The 22592-nt window shown below is 51.4% G+C and overlaps 9 protein-coding genes across 9 annotated transcripts; 4 read left to right on the top strand and 5 right to left on the bottom strand.

Moving 5' to 3' along the window:
• Nucleotides 1-243: 243 nt before the first annotated feature.
• Nucleotides 244-5412, bottom strand: BO83DRAFT_405691 (ubiquitin-binding serine/threonine protein kinase VPS15). Its single transcript, XM_025533829.1, has 3 exons — nucleotides 5065-5412; nucleotides 4887-5007; nucleotides 244-4837 (listed from the first exon to the last, which is right to left on the bottom strand). Exons 1-3 carry the CDS (start codon nucleotides 5276-5278, stop codon nucleotides 313-315), a joined length of 4860 nt encoding a protein of 1619 aa, XP_025391500.1. The 5' UTR covers nucleotides 5279-5412; the 3' UTR covers nucleotides 244-312.
• A 1008-nt stretch (nucleotides 5413-6420) lies between these two features.
• On the top strand, nucleotides 6421-9998 carry BO83DRAFT_305428 (uncharacterized protein; the record flags this gene model as incomplete). Its single annotated transcript, XM_025527261.1, has 11 exons — nucleotides 6421-6542; nucleotides 6603-6740; nucleotides 6788-7342; nucleotides 7402-7716; nucleotides 7970-8012; nucleotides 8171-8219; nucleotides 8289-8373; nucleotides 9028-9103; nucleotides 9259-9293; nucleotides 9371-9434; nucleotides 9537-9998. 11 exons carry the CDS (start codon nucleotides 6421-6423, stop codon nucleotides 9996-9998), a joined length of 1944 nt encoding a protein of 647 aa, XP_025391499.1.
• Nucleotides 9999-12072: 2074 nt separating this feature from the next.
• BO83DRAFT_169511 (putative C2H2 finger domain protein (Ezf)) lies at nucleotides 12073-13288 on the top strand. Its single transcript, XM_025526376.1, has 2 exons — nucleotides 12073-13218; nucleotides 13273-13288. The coding sequence occupies exon 1, from the start codon at nucleotides 12212-12214 to the stop codon at nucleotides 13112-13114; it is 903 nt and encodes a 300-aa protein (XP_025391498.1). The 5' UTR covers nucleotides 12073-12211; the 3' UTR covers nucleotides 13115-13218; nucleotides 13273-13288.
• Nucleotides 13289-14566: 1278 nt separating this feature from the next.
• BO83DRAFT_169501 (uncharacterized protein) lies at nucleotides 14567-15049 on the bottom strand. The gene has a single exon (XM_025526375.1). It carries the CDS (start codon nucleotides 15013-15015, stop codon nucleotides 14728-14730), a length of 288 nt encoding a protein of 95 aa, XP_025391497.1. The 5' UTR covers nucleotides 15016-15049; the 3' UTR covers nucleotides 14567-14727.
• An 809-nt stretch (nucleotides 15050-15858) lies between these two features.
• Nucleotides 15859-16437, bottom strand: BO83DRAFT_169496 (uncharacterized protein). The gene has a single exon (XM_025526374.1). The coding sequence runs from the start codon at nucleotides 16277-16279 to the stop codon at nucleotides 15941-15943; it is 339 nt and encodes a 112-aa protein (XP_025391496.1). The 5' UTR covers nucleotides 16280-16437; the 3' UTR covers nucleotides 15859-15940.
• On the top strand, nucleotides 16214-17395 carry idi1 (isopentenyl-diphosphate delta-isomerase IDI1). The gene is made up of 3 exons (XM_025529082.1): nucleotides 16214-16524; nucleotides 16588-16926; nucleotides 16978-17395. The coding sequence occupies exons 1-3, from the start codon at nucleotides 16284-16286 to the stop codon at nucleotides 17211-17213; spliced, it is 816 nt and encodes a 271-aa protein (XP_025391495.1). The 5' UTR covers nucleotides 16214-16283; the 3' UTR covers nucleotides 17214-17395.
• Nucleotides 17396-17456: 61 nt separating this feature from the next.
• Nucleotides 17457-18166, bottom strand: BO83DRAFT_414365 (DUF202 domain-containing protein). The gene is made up of 2 exons (XM_025534560.1): nucleotides 17947-18166; nucleotides 17457-17888 (listed from the first exon to the last, which is right to left on the bottom strand). The coding sequence occupies exons 1-2, from the start codon at nucleotides 18072-18074 to the stop codon at nucleotides 17465-17467; spliced, it is 552 nt and encodes a 183-aa protein (XP_025391494.1). The 5' UTR covers nucleotides 18075-18166; the 3' UTR covers nucleotides 17457-17464.
• Nucleotides 18167-18853: 687 nt separating this feature from the next.
• On the top strand, nucleotides 18854-21175 carry BO83DRAFT_434466 (MATE family efflux transporter). The gene is made up of 2 exons (XM_025535793.1): nucleotides 18854-19883; nucleotides 19939-21175. The coding sequence occupies exons 1-2, from the start codon at nucleotides 19172-19174 to the stop codon at nucleotides 21102-21104; spliced, it is 1878 nt and encodes a 625-aa protein (XP_025391493.1). The 5' UTR covers nucleotides 18854-19171; the 3' UTR covers nucleotides 21105-21175.
• A 19-nt stretch (nucleotides 21176-21194) lies between these two features.
• Nucleotides 21195-22411, bottom strand: BO83DRAFT_331099 (putative replication factor-a protein). The gene is made up of 3 exons (XM_025528258.1): nucleotides 22348-22411; nucleotides 22125-22225; nucleotides 21195-22055 (listed from the first exon to the last, which is right to left on the bottom strand). Exons 1-3 carry the CDS (start codon nucleotides 22349-22351, stop codon nucleotides 21291-21293), a joined length of 870 nt encoding a protein of 289 aa, XP_025391492.1. The 5' UTR covers nucleotides 22352-22411; the 3' UTR covers nucleotides 21195-21290.
• Nucleotides 22412-22592: the final 181 nt, after the last annotated feature.

Raw genomic sequence — 22592 nt, 5'->3', positions numbered from 1 at the left:
ATCGACCGTTAGACGCTATGCATCAATCCTGGCAATCAACTAGTCTAAGACATATCATAGATCATATGATAACTATCCACTGTAGTTAGCACAACCCCTTATCTACCAAGTAGTGGAAATCCGCCAAGTTGCGCTACTACAGTACTAATCATCGGATGTAGGCCGACCCCTACTGTAATTAGTTACTGCCTACGGCTTTATTTTTATTTCAAAGCGAAAACGAGTCCGAATTAGCGGATGTATCATAAGTATACTTTCTCGTAACAAGACTATCAGTAGTTATACATGTGGACAGAGAGAGAGACAGACAAATCATTGGAAAACGTAAACCATCCCGGCGCGATCAACACTCACGATCATTCCGTACGGGCTTCTTAGCAGGGCGATATCCTGGATAAAGTCTAGATGACTCTTTAGTAACTGCTGCTGCTGCAAGCTAATCACCGTGCTGCGGGGTAGACGACCACTTCCGCTCTTTTTGGCGTTGGCGGCGGCGGAGCTGCTCTTCTTACTGCCGTTCTGGACTGGGTCGGGAGTTGAAGAGGAAGGTGTCGGAATGTGCTCTGAGGTGATGACAAGGGAGGGGATGGGCTGCGATACGTCGTAGCGTGGTTTACTGGTCACGGCGCCATCCGTGACAACTTCTAGCCCGCTGATGATGGTGGAATGCTCCGGTCGGGTGAGGTCCCAGAAGCGGATCTTGCGGTCGCTGCCACCGGAGATGATGAAGCCGCAGCGAGTGGTGTTGTCGCGACCGTCGTCGGGGGAGTCGAAGCCAAGTGCGAAGGCACCGATTCCTGCGGAAGGAGATGGGCCGGATGGATGGTGATCTGTTGGGCCTGATGCTAGTCCTTCCATTGCGAATCGGCTGAGCATTCCTTCTGGTCGGCTGCCTTCGACGTGCCAGGGCTCGTAGTCACGTGTGCTGCTGGGGTGTCCTAGTCTGGTGATTTTGTGAGGGTCGGTATTGCCTGCGTTGGGCTGGTTTGGGTTGTTGACGCTGGGTGTGTCAACTCGGTATACTTCTCTGCAGCGGACTCTTTCGATGTCCCAGACGGTGATCTCATTGCCATGGCTGCCGCTGCTTGAGACGCAGACCCATCGTCCACGGCCCTTGGTCGGATGGAGTTGGATCCTGTGGATGGCGCCGGAGCCTGAAAGGCCCCAGGCTTTGAGCCGCACGCGGAATCGAAGATCCCACAGGTCGAGGATGCCATGTGAGGTACCGATGAGGAGCCAGCTGCGCTTTCGGTCGCAGCAGAGAGTGGTTGGTGTGCCGTGATGAACTGGGTTCTGTAATGAGTACGCCGGAAGCATGGTTTTCATGTCCAATGCCAGAACACGGCAGGTGTTGGTGGCAATGAGAAGCGTGGACTGGCCCTCCAGACGGAAATGCTCCATCCAAATGGGATACTCGACGGTTCCATCTTCAGCTGTTGGTAGCTGGTATTCGCGCACAAGTTGGAGTTTCCCATAGCGAACGGTGCCGTTGGCATTATGATAATCAACCTTCACTGCATGGATACTGCCGTCATTTGCGCCGGTGACGAAAGTGTGAGTGTTCTCAACGAAAGTCAACGCCTTCAGTTTCGCTTCGGTGGAATGGCGGTATGTTTGGCGGGATCTCGGTGTAAGATTCTTCTCAAGACGAGTCGTATCCCAGATCTTAGCGGTGCCGTCGTCCGCAGCAGTAACAAAGAAAGCATGGTCTGGTGCCACAACCACGCGGTTCACAGGGCCACTGTGTTCCCCAAAAACGGCTACAAGACCTCCATTCGGTTTCCACACTTTGTCAGGCTCTTGTCCATTAGCCTTCACAATCGAACGCCTTACGTCTATCTCCTTGACATAGGGCCCTAGATCAAAGAAGTCGGTAGGATAGTTTTCCGCGAACACGGAATCTAAAAGTTTGAGGACGACAGGATCATCGCCTGCATAGGAGTGATTGGCGTGAAATCTGGGGGGCCCCTGCTCAGGAGACTTCCTATCATGCGGTACGGGCGAGGGAGAAGAAGACACCTCTGCTCTCTGAGATGGCAAATCAACCTTTCCAAAGGCGTTGGCCGAGCTGGTTCCGGTCTCTGCGTATGCCTTGGCTGAATCCTTGCGGTTAAGTAAGCTCATAGCACTGGACTTACGCTGCACGCCGGAGGCCAATTTCCTAATTGCAGGATTTTCCGCATCCGTAGGTGTCGATGAACTGTCATGTCCGGGACTGTCCCTACCTCCTGAGCCCCTACGTCCAGCATCTGAGCTAGGAGGTGACAAAGGCCGTGAGCCGGGCGCTGCACCAGGTGATGATGCTACTGGTGAGGATATCGGCGAATTCTCTGCCCTGATGTTATCCAAGGCACTCGGTCGTGGGATTGTTAGGGCAGCTCCCGGGTCCCTTTGACTCCGTGAGCGCATATGTCTCCGGCGTGATTCGGGTCTGTTATCAATGGTTGTTGAAGCGTCAAGTAGAGCATCCGTAATAGTATGCAATTTCCGCTCGTCAGATCTATCGTTTTCAGACTTCCCGATAGAACTTCTGCGTGGCTTGATGTTCTGAGTCTTGTCAAAGAACACAGTTTGAGGAGTCACCCCGTGCTGCATTAGAGCAATGACATTGTTCAAATCAGAGATTCCATTCTCTGAATCTCTTGGCTGACGCATCGACACTCTCCATATGTACTCCCGAAGGGCCAGAAGTTTAGACTCATCATCATGGTTCATTCCCATATTTCTCAGACGGGCGATCCACTGCTCATCCTCCTCGTTCTTGGGCTGCAGGCTGGGATGAGTGGAGGCTTTGTGCCCCAACTTTGTGAGCGAACTGTCAGTTCCATTCAAGGTGAATATCCCATCACGGCTTGCTGCTTTCCAGAAGATACCCTTCTCTGACTTCGATACCCAAACAAATGCTAGATCGTATACGCCCCTTGATAGTGGCTTCTTGAGTGCGTCAAGCATTTCTCCCTCGGAAAAGTTCATTATCTCTGCTATCACGAAAGGCTGCACGAGAGGAGCGAGGATGCAAAACTTATCGGCGACGGAGAGGAACTTGGTTGAACTGACTACAAGATGGACTGCTGCTTCGCGGATCCAAGCGTTCGGATGCACGAGAAATCGGACAGTGATATGCAGAAGATCCCACGTGGTAGACCGCTGGAAAAGACCCATATCTGCCATCACTGCTAGCGACCGAAGGACCCTTTCAACAACAAACTCTTCTGGGTCCGTCATTGATTGGACCATCAAAGGCAATATGTACTGCTCCAAGCTTGTACTTCCGACGTAGATTGCAACGCCAATGACTGCCTCAAAAAAAGCACACTTCAGGATCCAGTCCCTGTCATTCAGATACGTGTTTAGATGACTCAAAACAACCTCGCTGGTTTTAAGATTTCCAAAGAACACACAGAGGTCGGATACAGACCCTAGAAAGGCGCGGCGGACCGAAGCGTCGCTGTCGGTCAACAAAGCTTTAGTGTGAGCCTCGAAGTACTCGAGAAGGTCGACTCTCGCAACGTCATATAGGTTGTGATATGTAGCATCTTCTGTCCACCTAGGTTCAGATCCAGCCGGGATCAAAGCGGGCAAGCGGGTGTCGGATCGTAGTGCCTGGATCATATCTAGGAATCTTAAGGATGATCGTGCCAGAGATGCAATGCATGAAGCATATGCAGCCCGAACCAAAGGACTAGGATTCGAACTGCCGCTAGGAACGAACGGTTGTAGTCTCGGGAAGATGTACTCGGAGAACAAGTATGCGTTGACCGGCGAGACCACGTGAACCATTTCCAATAACTGTGCAAGAGCACGTATCGCAGCGACCTTAACGGAGTCTGCGCGGTCATTAAGAAGAATCATAATGTACGGAAGAACGCGATCTAACTTTGCCTCGTCGGACAATCGCTCGGCAAAGGCAAGGAGAATGTCACAGGCTTTGATGCGTGCGGACGATTTCGAAGTATTGCGCAGATTAGATACCACAAGCGTGAGAAAGATCAGCACACCGTCATCCGACTGAGCTGTAGACTTGGGAGTTGGTTGTCCATATTGTGGTAGGTCCAGTTGAACGGGGAAGGTATTGCCGGTCAGCCTGGAGGTAGTGCGACTAGAACCATCTGTCGAAGCCTTCGGCGAAGCCCCCAGAAAGTACGATATCTTATCGAAGTCATGGAATACCCGCTCAATTCTCTCATCAGCCTCCCCTCTATTTGCTGAGTCGGTCTCAACATGCGCTCTGCCTGACGATGGATCAGTCATCAGAGACATGTACTGGTGTAAGAAGCTGTAGAAATAGTCAGGAAAGGCCTTGTTCTTCCAGAAGTTCAGATACTCTTCAGCCGAGTACCTAGACTCTGGCTCGAGCTGAATCATATGGAGGATCAACGCGCGGATCTCAGGGTCCTCAATCTTGGAGAGTTGACCATGTTCCGGACTGTATTCTCCCTTGCGATATTTGTAGATTTGGCTCAGAGTAAATATAGGTGACTCCAGAAAAAGCTCCGCGATGACGCAGCCCGCACTAAAAATGTCCATAGCCCAGTTGACTTCCCTACTACCTGGTTCTTCGCCAGCCACGAGAAACCTTTCGGGCGCCAGATAGCAGGTTCGGCGCCCTGACGTGTCGAAGTAAAAAGAGAAATCAGCCGGATTGTCTTCTGGAAGAAATGTCGGCTTGAAAGACGAGGAAAAGTCGGACAGATAGAGCCAGTTCCACGAGGTGACTAGAACATTCTCTGTCTTGATATCGCCATGAAAGACATCCAGCGAATGGCAATCCCTCAATGCGCAGAGCAACTGAAAAGCGATCCATTTCTTTTCGATATCTTCTGGAAATGGACGGGTACTACATAGTATTAGAGAAAGTCCAAGGCAACTCTATCTGGGTTACATACCTCATCCGGTCATAGAGAGAGCTGTGTATGTATTGGCGGACGAGATAACCGCCAGTGCTGGTTTCCAATATTCTCTGATAGCTCAACGCATTCGGAACCTCAGACAGTAGTTTGCGCTCCCCTGAATTGATTGTCAGATATCATACTGAAGATCCGACTGGATGCTCATGGAACTTACGTAGAATAGCTTTGATATATGGTTCCAGCTTCATGCTGGGGTAAGGCTTCATGATTACCTTTACAAAGACTAGTCCATTATGCTGCCTTGCTCGAATACTTTTCATAAATCGACCACCACCCATCGACTTTTCATACACCAGATCCGCAAGCTCGGGGACATCGATCCCAGCCGAACCCGCGGACAGGGTTGTGAGGGAATAGCCTTGGCCCATGGTGTTGAAGTGCCTTCATCTCATGAGGCTTTGAGTTTGTAGGTTATATGTGGCATCTGCCATTAAATACCAAAGAGGTAAGCCGATCGACCGATCTACGGCGTTGGATCATCCCGGCACAAGGCTCAAATAAATGATCGGAGGATGTCGCAGGATGAAGTCAGTCCAACGCGTCTGGAGGGGGTCCGATAGTGCATATCAGTCACATGATGCCGGGGAAGGCGGTGAGTCTGCAACATTTGGGAGCCTGAAGGAGCCTCAAGGGGACCTGAAGGTAAGGACTGCTGCTGCTACTGGAAAGATGGAAGTAGAAACGAAATTGAAGTTCATCCCGGAATATATAACTTTATTAACCAGTGTGCACCGAACTATAAAGCAGCAAATCGAGCATGATTAGCTATTTGATTATCTAAGTACTTCTGGTGTATCGTACTGTACTATCTAGCCGGACAGATCATTTGATGATTTGACAGGTGGCGATCCACCACCGCAAACACGGGAATCTCCTCACTATTCATCCAATTACCGCGAACTCCTGGATGTTTCAACCTCTGGCATTGCGAGTTCAGGCACTGATGTGCTGGCAATTCCCCCATCTGATTCGGTGACCGCCATACAATGATGCGGTGCTAGAGTGTCGAAGCTTGTTTTGCCTGCCGGTTGGCACCAAGAACTGCAGCCAATCACAGTGCTGAGGACCCTCATAAAGAACATTGGCCCCATTATTGTGCTGATAGCGAGCTGTACAGCTAGCTGGTGTCTTTCACGCACTCGTATTTAGCATCGCACTTCATTCTACCAGCTGCATCTTACTGTTGAGTGACGATTCACCTGTTCTTGACCATCCTCTTTCGACGTTTCTGCTGGCAGGATTTCGAATAACCTCAACCTTTCCTTGAGCACCTGCTCGGATAGTTATTTAGTACCCGTCACTAGCTCCTAGTAACTAAAGTTAGCATCAGCTGTGGACGTGGCTCACCGACTTATCATCGGACTCTGCACTCCTTCAGAACAGATTTCTTGCAGACATCAAAAACTTGTCTGGGACGTGTTCAGGTACTGTTTTTGTGGCCTCTCCGCACTCGCGTCATGTAGGCGTGACCCGCTAATCCCCTATGCAGGTCAATCAAGTCTCCCACCACATGGCTTCCCTGAGGCTGGAATCCTCTAGTTCATCGATTGCACCCGCTGAACAGCCGCCATTTGAGGTTCCTATTATTGATGACAATGAGCCGCTCGTTGACGTGGTTCGAAAACTACACAAGTACAGCTGGCCCAAGAATATCCATTTGAAAGATTCGCTTAGTTAACATTTACCACTTAGCTATTTGGTCATCGCTATAAATGATGTCGCATGCACCTTTGAAGAGCTAAGGTTCTCTCCTCATGCGCAAAGTCTCCGGTTGCTCCTGTATTCCTTGGCTGAAAACTCGCACAATCCATGTATAATCGCCGCTTTGATGTAAGTAGACTCTCCCGACAGCTGGGTGGTGTTAAGACATACCTTAGGATCTTAAAATGGCAATTTACCAATGATGCTGAAAACGATTGGGGCTTGAATGAAAGCCGGGGATATGCCTGTGAATACGTTGCGTGGCAGTTCCTCTGTCATGTCAATCAGCGCGAGACCATCGAGTTCCTTCTTGAGGAACTCAAAACCCCAATGCAGGGCGGCATGGATATCTCACAGGCAGAAAGGGGCACATCTGGGTTCGTGACGATGGGCAGCGAGGCCTTTCCGCAAGAAGACGAAAGGACACCCTTATTATTAAGCTCGTCATCATCGCTTTATCGGTTCTTTGGTGGCAAGAGACGTGCAGGGAGTCCGCTTGACATCAATGAGCCGGGATCCAACATGTCTGCAAGTGACGCATATGAGCTTGAGAAGCTGTCAAGGTTCTTCGGACTGAACGCACTCGAGATAGCCACAATTGCACACGCCAAAAGGTTTCTCAGCCAGAAGGTGGTTCAGAAGGTGATAGACAATATCTGGAAGGGTGAGATTGTTTTCTGGGACTCTTTAAGCGTACATTCAAAGAAGAAACCCCAATTTTTCAACAAAAGGTAACCCACCTCTGCGCTACGTGACCTCTTTGCCAGATGCTGATATCCATGTCTGGCAGAACCGCCGATCCATACTCCCGATTGAGAGTGCCAGTGTATCGGAAGGCCTTTGAAGCGGCCTTCTTTGTCTCGTTTCTGTTTCTCTATTATGCGGTATTAGTCGAGAGGAAGCCTACTGGCATAGGTATCTTCGAGACTATGATGTACATCTGGATCGCTGCCTTTGCATACGATGAAGTCAGCGGGATGGCTGATGCCGGAATGCTCTTCTACCAGATGGACTTCTGGAGCGCTTGGAATATGGGCATAATTGGCACAGGCCTTGCCTTTGTCATTGCCAGTGAGTCATTTGCACCATGCTATAGATCTGCCTTGTCCGCATTCAGCTCTTTCAGCTGGGCCTGTTTCCGCAGCTGGGCTCACTTAGCGGGCCGGAGTGTGGTTCGATCCTTGACTTACACGACTATCCAGGGATTATTGGATTAGCCAAACAAAGTGATTACATCACCGATCTGTCGTTTGATATCCTATCGTTGGAGGCTTTGTTCCTGGTACCAAGGTAAGACTAAGCCCCCTACTCCGATGATCTTGATACCTGTTTCAGGTTCTGACACAGGAGCTGAACAGGATCTGCTCCCTTGTGAGTTTGAACTCTTATTTTGGAAGTCTGGTAAGGCAATCCATGCAGGCGTAGACCCGGAAGAACCCTGTTCTGGAAGCCACGTTGACAGTTTCGACGCACAGATCCCTGTCCTCAAAGAGATGGTATAGTTTCTCCGCTCGCCCAGACGGTGGCAGGTGGCGAAAGACGCTGATAAGGGGTTCTAGACAAAAGCGTTTTTTCGATTTATTCCGATAGTCGTAGTGCTATACCTTGGTAGGTGATCCCGATGACGCATAGGACAAGGCCGAAGAAAGCCAACGCGCGGTAAATGTGCACCTGCAGGGTTCCTGACCACCTTCACGATGCTCGCCCGTGACCGCCTCTCTCTCCGGCAAATGTCATGGATTTTGGTGAAAGTGTTCTTTGGGTATGGCGGTGAAAATGTCCCCTCATCGACCGCCAGTTGACTGACAGAGCGAGGCAGATCGAATGTGCTGGGCTTCGTGCGTTGTTCCTAATCGGGTAACATGTGTTCTTCAAACTGACGGTGGCTGAAATGATTGGAAAAGGACGTCGCTCACGATGTGAGTCTAATGCAGCAGCGCGGCCGCCATGCAGCCCAAACCCGAATTTCCAGGGGTCTTGCAGAATCGGTTGGCTCTCGTGGAAAGTTTTACTGACACGCTAATTCTTAGATTTCCCCGATCTTTGGCTACGGTCTGATGTGAGTGCTTCTCCAATCCCCAGTCCTCTACTGCGCCACAGGCTCCATGAGATGTGTCGGTCGCATACACTTTTGGTCACGTTGGATGTGTTTCCAGCTGCCCTGCGACCGCGATGACCAGCCATGCATTTCCTTTCTCCTCCTGATGCTGCTGTGGGACATTGAGGCGATGCGACCCGGTTCCGTTCCTAGAGGATGGAGACCCGGTGCCGCCCGGAAACACATGGCGTCAAATCGGTCGCGGCGCAGGGTAAAATGAAGCCTCGCGTGTTCTCGCGAATGGCGGCATTCGGACGATCATTCCGGCATAATAATTTCGGTGCTTACAGGAAAGTGGCTGATTGGTATGGTTGACAGGTTGATTTTCGTTTCGATGACCAACCTTCTGTTGATCTCGTCGTTGGTCAGTCTCATGAGCATGAGTCTGGAAGGGGTAAGTCGCTCCAACTACTAATCCACATCATACTACCACTTCGACTACTACTAGGTGCGGGGCTTGCCCGGCCTCCCCTCCGACATGTTGTTGTTAGTTATGTTATTGTGCATGAGCCATGCTAATCTGTCTACCCAACTGTGCCCTTCATCCAGGTTATGGCGCATGCCCGAGAAGAGTATCTCTTTCAGTATGTGTCATACTACTTTCCCTTCGGCCCTACGGCTCCTCCCGCTGATGTGTGTGTGTGTGTGTGTGTGGCAATAGACTGTCTATCTACGTGCTAGAGAGCAGTAATTCTCGGAGATTGACGTATTTCATGCCTCCCTTGGTCAGTAAACAAACCACCCCCTCCCCCCACGATACTTAATTTTTGGCCCCTGCATGACCGGGTTGGGTGGTGTCGCTGACAGTAGCCATGACTCCACGATAGAACCTCATTCCCCTCCTCTGTATCCGCCCCATGAGGCTCTTCTTACCTGCAGAGCACATCCGCCGGGTGCGCATCGTTCTGCTCCGGGCCACCCACCTGCCGTTTGTCGCACTGATCTGGGCCTATGAATCTAGCCGCCGCTACGTCTCTCGGGGAAATAGCCAATTTCCACCAACTGCCACGACCACCGCAAGCAGTCGACCAACATCCTCCATCCAGATGGGGTTCCCTTTCTCCACGCACCATGCCCCGCTCCATGCCTCCGCACTGGAAGGGCGTTCGTGGGCATCCAGCCGGCCTAAGGAACGGTCTAACCCGGGCCAGCATCCCGAAACGCGCGGACCAAGTTCGGGCCAGGCTGGACGTGGTGACACCGCGGATATGATCGACGAGGTGGAACGGTTGCGCACACAAGTGGATCGAGTGGCTGCTCGGATGGCCTTTCACCAGCGAAGCCAATGAGGGCAATTACAGAAAGTCGGGAGAGGTGTCAGAAAGTGGTATATTACGGTGCAGGGCAGAAGGAATGGAAAGAGGGGAGGGGACCACAGCGGAAGGATGGTATACACACGCACCTGGCGTCAGGCCGGTGCCAGAGCCTAAAGCATTAGCGTGAGCACCGGCCAGTGACCATTTCGTAGGTCGGAGGGACGGAGTAGTTGGAGACCCGCCAGCGACGAACAACTTCTTTGTACGGAGTGCACTGGGCGATTGTCGTTTGTTATTATTTGTCATTCTGTTGTATTTCTTGAGCGATCTATTTTTCTCTCATTTACTTTTTTTTTTTGTTTTGGTTCTCTCTCGTTACCGTAAGAAATAGAATAGACTCCGAGATGGGTTTTAGATGATGTTACTACTAGTTCTACAAATGGGTCTCTCAGGGAATTTGTTCGAGACAGGGAAAAGAACAACTAAGGAAGGCAGTAGACTAAACAATCAGGAACCGAGGAGCAGAGAGCAAGAAAAAGAAATAAAAGAAGGGAAAAATAAGTAGGTGAAATGAAAAATAGTAATTTTAGGGGGGTACCGAATGATACCATGAGTGAGCGGCAGGTAAGTAGTAACAGGGAAACTGGGCCACTGCCATGGTCGTGGGAAAGCCAGAGAGTGTGTCTAGTACAATACTACTCTTTGGTAAAGACCAGGATTAGAGGCGGGAGCCCCTCTTCTGCCCTGCCCAATTAGTTAGTTGGTAGTAAGTGGTAGTAGGTACAGAGTAGTAGTAGTGGTGGTCACTCTCCCTTCCGTCCACAGCCTGGCTGTCACTGGTCTGCCAGTCCGCCGTTCCCTCAACCACCGAACCTCCTACTCCTCTTTTCTTCCTCCTCCTCTCCTCGCTAACTGTTAATCCTACTAGTATACTCCGTCCCGCGCAGCAACCATATCAACCACCACTTTTTACAACATCCATTCTTCTCACGTCCACACTTCAGTTACCCTTCATTGAGGCTCTGATGTACCGCAGTACCTGACTGGGTATTATTTTTGGCTTATGCATACTACTTCGCCGATAATGAGGCAGTGTTGCCAACCGGCCTGCTTTGGCGACACGCACTGCAATGCTGCTTCGCCAAGCTAGGTACCAAACTGTCGGGTCCTACTATTCCCCTTTCATTAAGAGCAGGAGAACAGGAGAGAAGGAAAAAAAAGCGCGCTGCTCCAGCCGACTGTTGCTGATCAGGAAGCCAGGCATTCCCCCCGTCCATGCTGCCAATAATTCAGCCGCTATTGTTGCCCGTCTGTTCCCCAGCGCCATGCTTGTTGTCCCAAGAGGCACTGCATCCCCTAACCTAACGGGGTCTCCTACCACACCCCCCCACCTACACATTTACAATTACCACTACTATCTGGTTCCCTACCTTTCTCTCTACGTTCGTACCATTCAGAAGTCATGATTTCCTGGCTGATGGATCTGCTGGGTCCCGGTCATGTCCGCTAGGCGACAAATGACGGCGTCGTCCGGTGTGAATCAAACCATGCACCATCCACACCCACACCCCCCTCCCTCTCCCTCACTCTCCTCGCGACAGGGTACAGCGCCGACTGACACCTTGGCCTGATCACACCCTTCCGGCGCTAAATTCTTGCGCATGGCATCTAATTGACGCGCCTATCTGAATAATGTTGCAGACTCAGGCTGCAGTCCACTTGGACCGGGTTGTTCCAGCTAGGTTCGCTCTGAATTCTTCCCCATCCATGCAACAACGTCCCGTCAATTCTGCCTTGCCTGATGAGGCGTCAAACCTGTTGCTCATCTCTTCTTCTTCTTCTTCTTCTTCTTCTTCTCTCTACCTGTGCCCCATGCAGCGGTTGCTGTACTCCAATCATCATATGGCATCCCCAGAGATATTTTTTTCAGCTGCTGTTCATGGTTCGCCACTTACTCTCATCTTCTAGCAGCGTCGCTGTTGAGTCTTTTTCTACTTATATACACTACAAAGGACTTCCTCACTCTCGTTTGAATAGCATCTACTAGTCACCAATATTGTTGCCTTCTCACCAGCCCTTCCCCAATTTCAGCCACAGGACGTCGCGGGAGTTCTGTGAACATAAAAGCGATCCTTCGACCCAGAAACCGTTACCAATCACCCTTCTCCTGGTTGCAGCTGTCCCCGAAAAATTTTCTTCATCTTTCCCCAATTCTGTTCTGTTTATGATTAAATCTTAATTTCGTCATGGATTGTACACCTACCTCGTTCCCATCCTCTCCCTTGGCTCACTCGGCGCGGGATGACCAAAGGTTACTCAAAGCTTCTCCGGCCTACCCATCCCCAACGGCTATTCCCCTCGATAGATACGATTTTCAGTCGTTGTCCGGGTTAGGAATCTCCAATTGTGGAACAGGATCCCCTTCAAGCCAGATCAGACTCTACCCGTGTCCAGAGCAATATGCACTTTCAACGAGCAACTGGTCCGATCCAATGACGCATTCCCCGAATATCCTCGAAACCCCTCCAGACGCCGGTCAGTTTCCGCCTAGGACTCATTACGAAGCATTCGGTAGCCATGCAGACATCTCAGTATCACCCAGTTACAGCCCGGTCATTGATTTCGGCGCGATGCATGATGAAATACCTCGCTTCTGGCCTAACACTCCTACCTCCGAAACCATGGCAGCGTCAGAAGGCTGGTCCAACGTTCAAGACCCGATAGAGGACGTCTGGGAATCGTCTTTCCTGGACGAATCATCCAATACGATGGTCTCTAGGATGCCAGAGATCCCTCGACTTCAGATTAACACCGCATATCTGCATCCTCAACGCCCGGATAACACCCTAACTGAGATGGATTCGAACAAAAGTGTTGCGCCGGATTTGGTCCCTGATGAGGCAATTTCAAAGTGGATCGAGAATGTAAGCGAATCGCCCAAGGGAGAACAGTCGAGGATACCGTCGGCGAGCGGCTTAGAGTGTCCTACGTGTGGTGTCCGCTTCACACGACGCTCTAACTGTAAAGAGCATATGAAAAGCCACGACCCTAGCTACGTAAGGCCACATCCGTGCGAGACTTGCGGGCGGGAATTTAGGCGGAGGACTGACCTGAAGAGACACGTAGATAGCGTAAGTCACATCGGATAGAGCTAAGTTCACTACTAATAGGATGCGCAGATCCATCGGGGAATACGCAAATTTGGCTGCGAGAAGTGTGGTCGGCGCTACAGTCGACAGGACACATTGTCAAGGTACCGCATCTTGATTCAACACCAATGTGAAACAACGAACTCACTCTGCTACAGACATCAGTCCGACGGCTGCGATGGAAGAATCCGGAAGACACGAGCCTCCCGAAACGACACAGACGCGCCATACCCCACTCATGACTACTATGCACACTAAGCAGCTATTTGACGGTTTATTTGCCTGTTCTAGACCATGCCTGCGTTGATCGCAGCTGGCCATGAACGATACGGCTGCATACTTTTGGAGAGGACCCACTGTATACTTGAAAGCATGACTACCCATGTATTTTTTTTGTGTTTGCTTTGTATAAGCGCAGGGAGGCAGTTTGCTTTTGTTTTGATTGTTTTCTCATCAGGGAGGCCTTGTCGACTTTTTGTTTTGCATATTTTTGGAATATCGCTAGAGATCCGTCGTCACCCAAAGGCGGCTTATAGAAATCAAGCAGCGCATGGCAGGTCCATGCCTTTCGTTTAACAAACTTCGCAAGTGCCTCTTCCGTCTCTTGGGCCATTCTGATTATTCTTGCAAGTTGTTTACAACTTACTTTTGTGGGCCATGAAGTGGACCGTTTGTTTAGGTCCACCCAACAGCAGCAAGACTTTAGGCCGCATGGCCAGAGTGAGCTCACGAAAGAGCGTTGCAGATGATTCACATTGCTTGCTCCTGCAGAATAAAGCCTCACTTTCAAAACCATCGGGAGGACTTCCCGATTCCTCTTGGTCCGAACCTGGTACAAGACTATTGTCGGAAGACATGGGCCCCGGAAGAGGCGCTACTAGGCCGGCTGTTCCATTATTGATTCATGCAATCCTATGCCATCTCACTATCTATGAAGGACCACCCAATGGCGCGTCATTATCGACGAATATTATCGCCGTGCCAGGCATTAGTCGGGGAAAAAGTACGAAGCGGAGGAGCATGGACATGTTCCGGTCTTGCACGACTCGTTAACAAGGTGCAGCGCGGAAGCTTATACCAGCTAGACACACCAAGAACGAGCCAAGTGCTGCGTTAATTGCCCTAACAAACTTAATACACGCCGAAAATCCAGTCCACACGGAACGGAATCGGACATGGGGGGCAGGATAAGTGGGTTGACGGGCCACTTAACGATGAAGGAGCGGCGCGAGGAACGGGTCCCTTGAGCACAAAGAAAGACCAGAGACACACGATCATAGGAATGCTCCATACGTCCGCGGGAGTTGTCAGCAAGGCCTACCTATCGTCGTGCGCCATCGAGATAACCATTACCGTTCTGGGTTGGAGGACTATGGGGAAGTCGGAAGGCTTCCTAGCGGACCCATCGGGACTAACTGAAGGCACGGAAGTTGGAACATGCTCTGAGAGTCCTTCCTCTTTCGCGGTGATCCCCGCGGCGTGAGTGACTTTTATCTGCGCACAGTGGCTCCAACTCTAAGTCGAGTGGAGCCAGGACTCCGTATATCATCACCCATCGGATAGTTCTGCGACCGGCTATGGTTCGATTTATCGGATGGAAGAAATCCAGACCCCTAACGAGCTGGTTTAGGTTCAAACAAGCGCGACACGGACTGATCCTGCCAAGCGCACGGCACGGATACTTTGACCCTTCGAATTTTTGATCGACTGCGCTGTTGATTTATAACTTGCGACTTTTGCTGCTTTGAGAGAAGTTCAGACGTTCTTTGTGTGACGTGTGACGAGTTCTCCCTGATAATCTGGGTTGACGCGCCCATTTTTCCGGCATTGCAGCCATAGAATGGTTGAGTTAGTGGTCGGAGTGACCGTCGCTGAAGGCGGGGAATCATGAATGGCGCCATTTTTCTCGATACCAGAAACTAAGCGCGCGAGTGGAAATTAACTCCGCCCAGTACTGAATAGCTTCGTTCCAAACTCCGACACGGGAGCAGGTCCAATGAAGCTGCTAAATCAAGGGGCAATACACTAACGAGCCATCCTCATATTAATCACGGCCTAGTCAATTACTACGAATGGGGGCTACGATGGGATCAACGCCTGGACCAATCCTGACGCCTTGTGCATTGGACGCTTATTGGCCCTTGCTGGTTGTTTAGCGACGAAAGTGTTTACGACCTACTATTCGGACGTCCGCGTCCGACGGATCCGAAGAGAGCAATGAAGATTAAGCGACAAGAGCTATCTTGTCGGACAACTTCCATCTGGATACCAAGACACTAGACAGTCCGTTTGCACTGTTGGTATGGTCTAGCACTACGAGTGTGCTTGTTGCGCGGCTTTCGACCCCAGTGGTAGGTTGTGTCAGGCTCCAGCAATGAGCAGGGAAACTAGGACCCGACGGAATGAGACACCCCGATCAATTGGGGCCGAGTCAGTAAAATGTCTAACCGGGTTGGTAGACACTGTTGAGCGGCTGGCCATGTCCCACCAAGTTCTGCAGCTATATGCGTGGGCAAGAGGCTATGCTATGCCGACTCTGCAGGCGCCTGAAACTGCCGGACTGAAGAACATGCCTGCAATGCGCCTCAACGGAAAGTTGTTGGTAGAAGTTGGCAGGCATACAGCGCGGAAGCTCAGCCAGCCCCATCAAGTTGAGTCTTGACAGGATGGACAGGCATGGACAGGCATTGTCTGTCCACCTCGATCTGCTTTGGATTGATGCGAACAGCCAGCGGGCGGTTGCTATTCTAGGCTCTGTACTGACGGACGTTCAATCCAGCTGCTTGCAGACCTGGCCAGGGAAAGGGAGATGCCACGGCAGGGTATTCAGCTGACATTGAGCGCATGATTGGCATTCTGCTCCAACATACCAATGAGGGAGTGCCGGAGTATCCTGTTTACCGAAGCGATTATGCCGCCAGCCAGAACAGTTTGTCCGTAGACTGCACAAGAACAATATAAGCAATAGGGCCGCGAATGACCCAATTGCAAGAAGGAAATGATGAACCGCGCCGCTCGATGGGTTTTCTGCCACCGCCCTGGCGCCCGCTCTGTTCTCCCCACGTCGAGGGGGTCGTTCTCCCTCCCCAAGATTTCACTCTTTTCGCCCCATTCTGTACAGCAGCGGAGGCCTAGTCGATTTCTTCCATCTTCCAGCCAAATCATCAGGATGAGTACCACCACTACCGTCACCGAGCCGCCGAGAATCACGGCTGAGAACGTCGCGACTCTCTTCCCCGAGGTTGACACTTCTCTTGCGCGGGAGGTGCTCCCCACTGCGACAAGCAATGCCTCCGCCCCGGGCGACGAGCTTGCCGGTTACGATGAGGAACAGGTCCGCCTGATGGAAGAGGTGTGTATTGTGCTGGATGACGATGACAAGCCGATTGGCAGCGCCAGCAAGAAGGCCTGTAAGTTTATCCATCATCACCCAGCATTGAAAGAAAGTCCATGCTGATGGCGCCACTCCACAGGCCACTTGATGACCAACATTGATCGCGGCCTCCTCCACCGTGCCTTCTCCGTTTTCCTCTTCGACTCGAACAAGCGTCTACTGCTTCAGCAACGTGCGACCGAGAAGATCACCTTCCCCGACATGTGGACGAACACCTGCTGCTCCCACCCCCTGGGCATCCCCGGAGAGACGGGCTCGCAGCTCGATGCGGCCGTGCTGGGTGTGAAGCGCGCGGCGCAACGCAAGCTGGAACACGAGCTGGGTATCAAGCCGGAGCAGGTGCCGCTGGACAAGTTCGAGTTCTTCACCCGCATCCACTACAAGGCGCCCAGTGATGGCAAGTGGGGAGAGCACGAGAGTATGTCGATACCAGTGATGCGCTTTTGGACAGGTGGCTGACCATACCCAGTTGACTACATTCTTTTCATCCAGGCCGACGTCGACTTGAACGTGAACCCCAACGAAGTGCGCGACACGCGGTATGTGTCGGCGGACGAGCTGAAGCAGATGTTCGAGCAACCAGGACTGAAGTTCACGCCGTGGTTCAAGCTGATCTGCAACTCGATGCTGTTCGAATGGTGGAGCCACCTGGGCTCAGCGTCGCTAGAGGGATACAAGAACGAGCAGCAGATCCGGCGGATGTAAAGGAGGCGAAGACGATGACGATAAAGTTGTGATCTTTTTGCATCTGCAGCCTGTACACGGTCACCATACATATATCCCCTGACATGATTCCCTGCAGCGTTTGATGGCCCTATTCCATAGATACTATCGAGTGTAGTGTCCATTTAGCTTTGTTTATAATCATATCCCACTACCACTTTTCCCCCAAAACCAACTTCAAAAAAAAAAAAAAAAAAAAAAAAAAAAAAAAAAAAAAAACATATTCAATCAAATCATTTCGTACTAGCATCCGTAGCCAAAAACAACACACAACTCCCCAAAATCACCGTCCCGACCACCGTGAACGTCACCTGCGTCTTCCACCCACTCTGCACGAGCGCCGCCTTCCGACTATACTTCTTCACCGTGCGCACATAATTCGCAAACCCATTCACCAGACACGCAATACTCAACACCCAGAAGACAATCCCCAACGGTAACGCCATCCGCCGCTCCAGCCCCGTCGGCGGCGTCTGGAAATGGAAACTGATTATGATGGCGATGGCCACGATGGCTAGGTACATTGAGAGACGCAGCCAGGAGAGAAAGGTCCGCTCGTTGGCGCAGTGGTCGCGCGCATCGGAAGTAGTGTTTTCGAAGAGTAATGTGGAGATGTAGGGGCGGGTCAGGAAAATGTGTGATTTCAGGGAGATTTGTCTGGGAGAGAATGATTTAGTTTTGGAGGTATGGGGTGGGGAAGAGGGTGTGGACTCACTCGTCTGCAAGGATTGGGCGCGTGTTGGAGGGGTTTATTATTGGGTTGTAGGGGGGTTTGGGGAGGCTGTGGGTGTTTTCTTGTTCTTGGGATTCTTGGGGTTCTTGGTGTTGGGTTGTGGTCGACATGGTTGTTGTTGTTGTTGTTCTTCTTCTTGTTGTTGTATAATGATAAAGTTGTGTGTGTGTGTGTGTGTGGTGCTCAGTATGTGAAAAAGCTACAATGAGTTTTATGGGATAAAATTAGCTAGAAGTAGCCTAGTAGGAGTAGTAGCTATAAGTAACTATGCTATATCGGTGTATGTCTTATATGAATGCGCCTACATAAAGCACGAGCACAGGGTCTATGTGGAGACACGTGATGCGGTGTCCACATGATGTCATTTTAGTTGATCCCGTGATCTTTTCTATACATTTGCTAATGGGATTATACGGCGTAGGGAGACCATTATCAATCAGTTATAGTATACGATCTATATCATTGCCAATCTGCTATCTGCCATAAGACAGCTTGTGTGGATATGGATCATCACAGCTTGTCTGGTTAATGATCCACTGCGATACAAGTCTCGGCTGGACCAGCTCGTTTGGGATTGTTATAGCGTCTTATCATTGGTCGAGGGGCTATCTTTACCGCCGTATGTAACTAGTACTGGTACGTACTGCATTCCTGGCATCTTTCATCCACCGTGGGGTCCCGTTCATTTGCGGGGTCTATCACTGCATTCTTGTTCTTTCCTAGTACTTTACTTCTATTCTTCTACCAGGATATTATCATCTCAGTGGTGTGTATAGACATAGTTATACTACTAACTTATACTTCGTATTTTGTGTCGCTAACATCCCTACTAGCGCAGTCCCAATCGGGTTAAAACTTGGAGAAATAGTACACCAACCCATGACTCACTCACTCAATTGGTAGAAACTCCAGACAGTGAGTGGATCATCATGGCCTGAGCGGCAAAATCTGCGCTTTTCTTACTTGCGTAATGCGATTACCGGATCCCTGCGCATCTCCCATACAAAACCTCTCTCCCTGATGTCTAACTAAATCCTGCTATTAATTCCTGCTGTTTCCCATTCCTGCCGGATCCAATTCCTCTCTTACACAACATACACGCCCCCTGTCCTTCCCGTGCAATTGCACGGATGCCTGCAACTGCAGTGATACACACCAGCAGCAGACCAACCAACCTTCCTTCCCCCGTGGAACCCATTTCCGCACCATGGCCCGCCGGAACAGCATACGCGGGATCACTGACGAGCAGTTTCACAGCCGGTATAGATCCAGCTCGCCGCTTGCTCGCACCGCCATTGCCCGCGACATTGAAGACTACGCCGACGACGAAGGGTCCATGCTCACCACTGACGACGAAGCCTCCGAGACCTCCACCATCCGCGCCATTAACAGCCAGCCCGGCACAAATCCCCATTCGCTAGCTGGGTCGTACCAGCGGCCCGGGTTCTTCACGACTGTCTCGCATGCGACGGTTGTGCCGCATCGGCCGGATAGCGAGGGGTTGACGCGGCGGGAACGGGAACGGGCAATTGAGGATGAGCGGAATCTGCTCACTGATAATCGTTGCATTGAGCCGGGTGTGCAGAAGGGTGGGCGCATGAGACGGGGTGAGCCTGTGGAAGCGACGGAGACGGCTGCGTTGTTGGGTGGGCAGCGTCGCGGATCGAACTATGAGACGGTGGAAGATCAGGAAGAGATTGACCGGAAGTGGGAGGAGGCGGTTACTGCTGGGCTAATTCAAACGACGTGGAAACGGGAAGCTCAGGTCATTGGGAAGAATGCGGCGCCCTTGGTGGTTACCTTCCTGTTGCAGTATTCGTTGACTGTCGCGAGTATTTTTACGCTCGGGCATTTGGGAAAGAAGGAGCTTGGGGCTGTTAGTTTGGCGAGTATGAGTGCGAGTATTACGGGTTATGCTGGTACGTTCAATTCCCTGGGCGTGTCTTTGTTTTGATACTGATTGACTATGTGCAGTTTATCAAGGTCTGGCGACGAGTTTGGATACCCTGTGTGCGCAGGCGTATGGCTCCGGCAGGAAGAAGCTGGTAGGTCTGCAGATGCAAAAGATGGTCTTCTTCCTCTGGGCCATCTCCATCCCTATTATCGTGCTGTGGTTCTTCGCCGACCGGATTCTCATCCGGATCGTGCCGGAAAAGGAGGTCGCCATGCTGGCCGGCTTGTACCTGAAGGTGGTTGCGTTGGGTGCCCCGGGGTACGCTTGCTTCGAGAGTGGCAAGCGGTTCGTGCAGGCGCAGGGACTCTTTTCTGCATCGCTCTATGTGCTTCTCATCTGTGCCCCATTGAATGCAGTGATGAACTACGTATTCGTGTGGCAGTTCGGCTGGGGCTTCATCGGAGCTCCCATCGCCGTAGCCATCACAGACAACCTGATGCCTCTCTTCCTCTTCCTGTACGTGTACTTCATCGACGGCTCCGAATGCTGGAACGGCGTCACCACCCGCGCCCTACGCAATTGGGGGCCCATGATCAAGCTCGCCCTTCCCGGGCTTCTCATGGTCGAAGCCGAGTGTCTTGCCTTCGAAGTCCTGACCCTGGCGTCATCGTATCTCGGTACCACCCCATTGGCCGCCCAATCCATCCTGTCCACCATCTCCAGCATTACCTTCCAGATTCCCTTCCCTGTCTCTATCTCCGGTAGCACACGCGTCGCCAACCTCATCGGCGCGACGCTCGTCGATGCCGCCAAGCTATCCGCCAAGGTATCCATGGTCGGCGCCGTCATCGTCGGCCTGCTGAACATGCTCCTCCTCTCTACCCTACGTTACTACATCCCCTACCTATTTACCTCGGACGAGGAGGTAATTGAGCTCGTCGCCCAGGTCCTGCCTCTGTGTGCCGCGTTCCAGTTGTTCGATGCATTGGCTGCCAACTGCAATGGTATCCTGCGCGGTATCGGTCGCCAGGAAATCGGCGGCTACGTGCAGCTGTTCTGCTACTACGCCATTGCCATGCCGATTAGTTTCGGCACGACGTTCGGATTGAATTGGGGTTTGTTTGGATTGTGGTCTGGTGTTGCGTTAGCCTTGTTGTTGGTCTCGATCATTGAGGCGTTCTTCTTGACGCAGACGAATTGGCATCGCTCGGTGGAGGACGCGCTGCGGCGGAATGCGATGACTTGATATATACCAGTATGTGATGATGATGTGATGTATTATGATATGAAGTAGTGGAGTTGAATGTACAAGATGATGCCATAATAATAACCCTACGTAAGTACTAACAATCCTCATTTCGTGCAATATAATAAATACCATAATCACATCAAATCATTTTCACCCACCCACACAAGAAAGAAACCCATTAACTTAAAACTCCAAAATCGCCCACGTCTGCTCATCCACCGTCGAAAAGATCACACCCGCAGTGAGCAACTCATCCCCAGCCCTGGCCACATCCGGCATGGGCAAACTCAGTTTCGCCGCAATCAACTGCGCATGCAATCCCTCATTACTCTGCGGCTCCGTCCTCAACAATTGATACACTCTCTTTGCGACAGGACTCATCGCAGGCAGATTCTTCCCTACACCACCAGCCCCAGCACCATACTCATCTCCCGTACCACCCATCGCCGCATCCCCCTTCACACCCCCACCCCCACCAGCACCAGCACCAGCACCCGGCGCCCCCCTCGTAAAGAACAAATGCACAGCACTCGCCTCAAGAAGATGACAATGCACCTCATCGAGATTCTTAACGGGCCGGACGCAATGCGCACCCACAAACCTCTTATTCCCAAACGACTTCAACTTCCCAAACACCTTCGCGTAGCCATTCAACTCTACTTTCCCGTCCCTTCCGCGGGTAGCTTTGGGATTGGCTGCATCGTCCGTGTCCATAGAGTCGGCTGTCATGGAGTCGATCCATTGCTTCGCTTCGATCTCGCCTGTGCCGTCGTCGATCTTGTATGTGACGTTTGTGCTTTGAGAGCTGATGTTGCGCACTTGGCCGATGAAGCAGATGCTGGAGATTTCGGCTGAGTCGATCTGGTAGGGGGCTTCCGGGTATGGTTGGATTGCGTCGAGTGCTTGTTTAATGGTTATTGGGCGGAGGGTTTGGTTGGCGTAGTCGGACTGGGATTTTTATTTCATCATTAGTATGGGATGGGATGGATGAGGTAGTTGGGGGAGGGGGCAACGTACCTTTCCTCCGGATGGGCTGTTGTTCATCTCGCCAGGCATGAAGCCGCCGCCGCCACCACCGCCGCCGCCGTAGGTGCTGCTGTAATTGTTGTAGCCGCCGTCTGGAGGGGGTGGTTAGTTGGGATATATGGACGCGTGAGGGGAGGATGGTGCGGAGGGTGGGTGTAAGGGAAAGTAGTATAGCATAGGGAGGAACAGTATCGTGTAGGTATGATGTACTCACCCATGGTGTCTATGTGTGCTTCTGAAGTGTTAAGTGAATGGAGAACTGGGTATATCAAGTGAAGATTGATTCACAGGACGCAATGCATTTTACCGCATCGGGACGTGTCCGACGCGTCGCGGGGAGTGACATGTGTTTGCCCTGTTTGTCTCTGTTGATCTGTTTGCTCCGGCACAACGTTGATGCGACAATCCTCACCGCCCGGCGGAATTCTCGAAAAAAGTCTCGCCGATAAGTAGTGGCAT

The sequence above is a fragment of the Aspergillus eucalypticola genome, assembly GCF_003184535.1.
Source record: "Aspergillus eucalypticola CBS 122712 chromosome Unknown BO83scaffold_4, whole genome shotgun sequence".
NCBI classification, from domain to species: Eukaryota; Fungi; Ascomycota; class Eurotiomycetes; order Eurotiales; family Aspergillaceae; genus Aspergillus; species Aspergillus eucalypticola.
The sequence above is the reverse complement of the archived record's forward strand: the minus strand, read 5'-3'. Positions and strand labels throughout refer to the sequence as shown.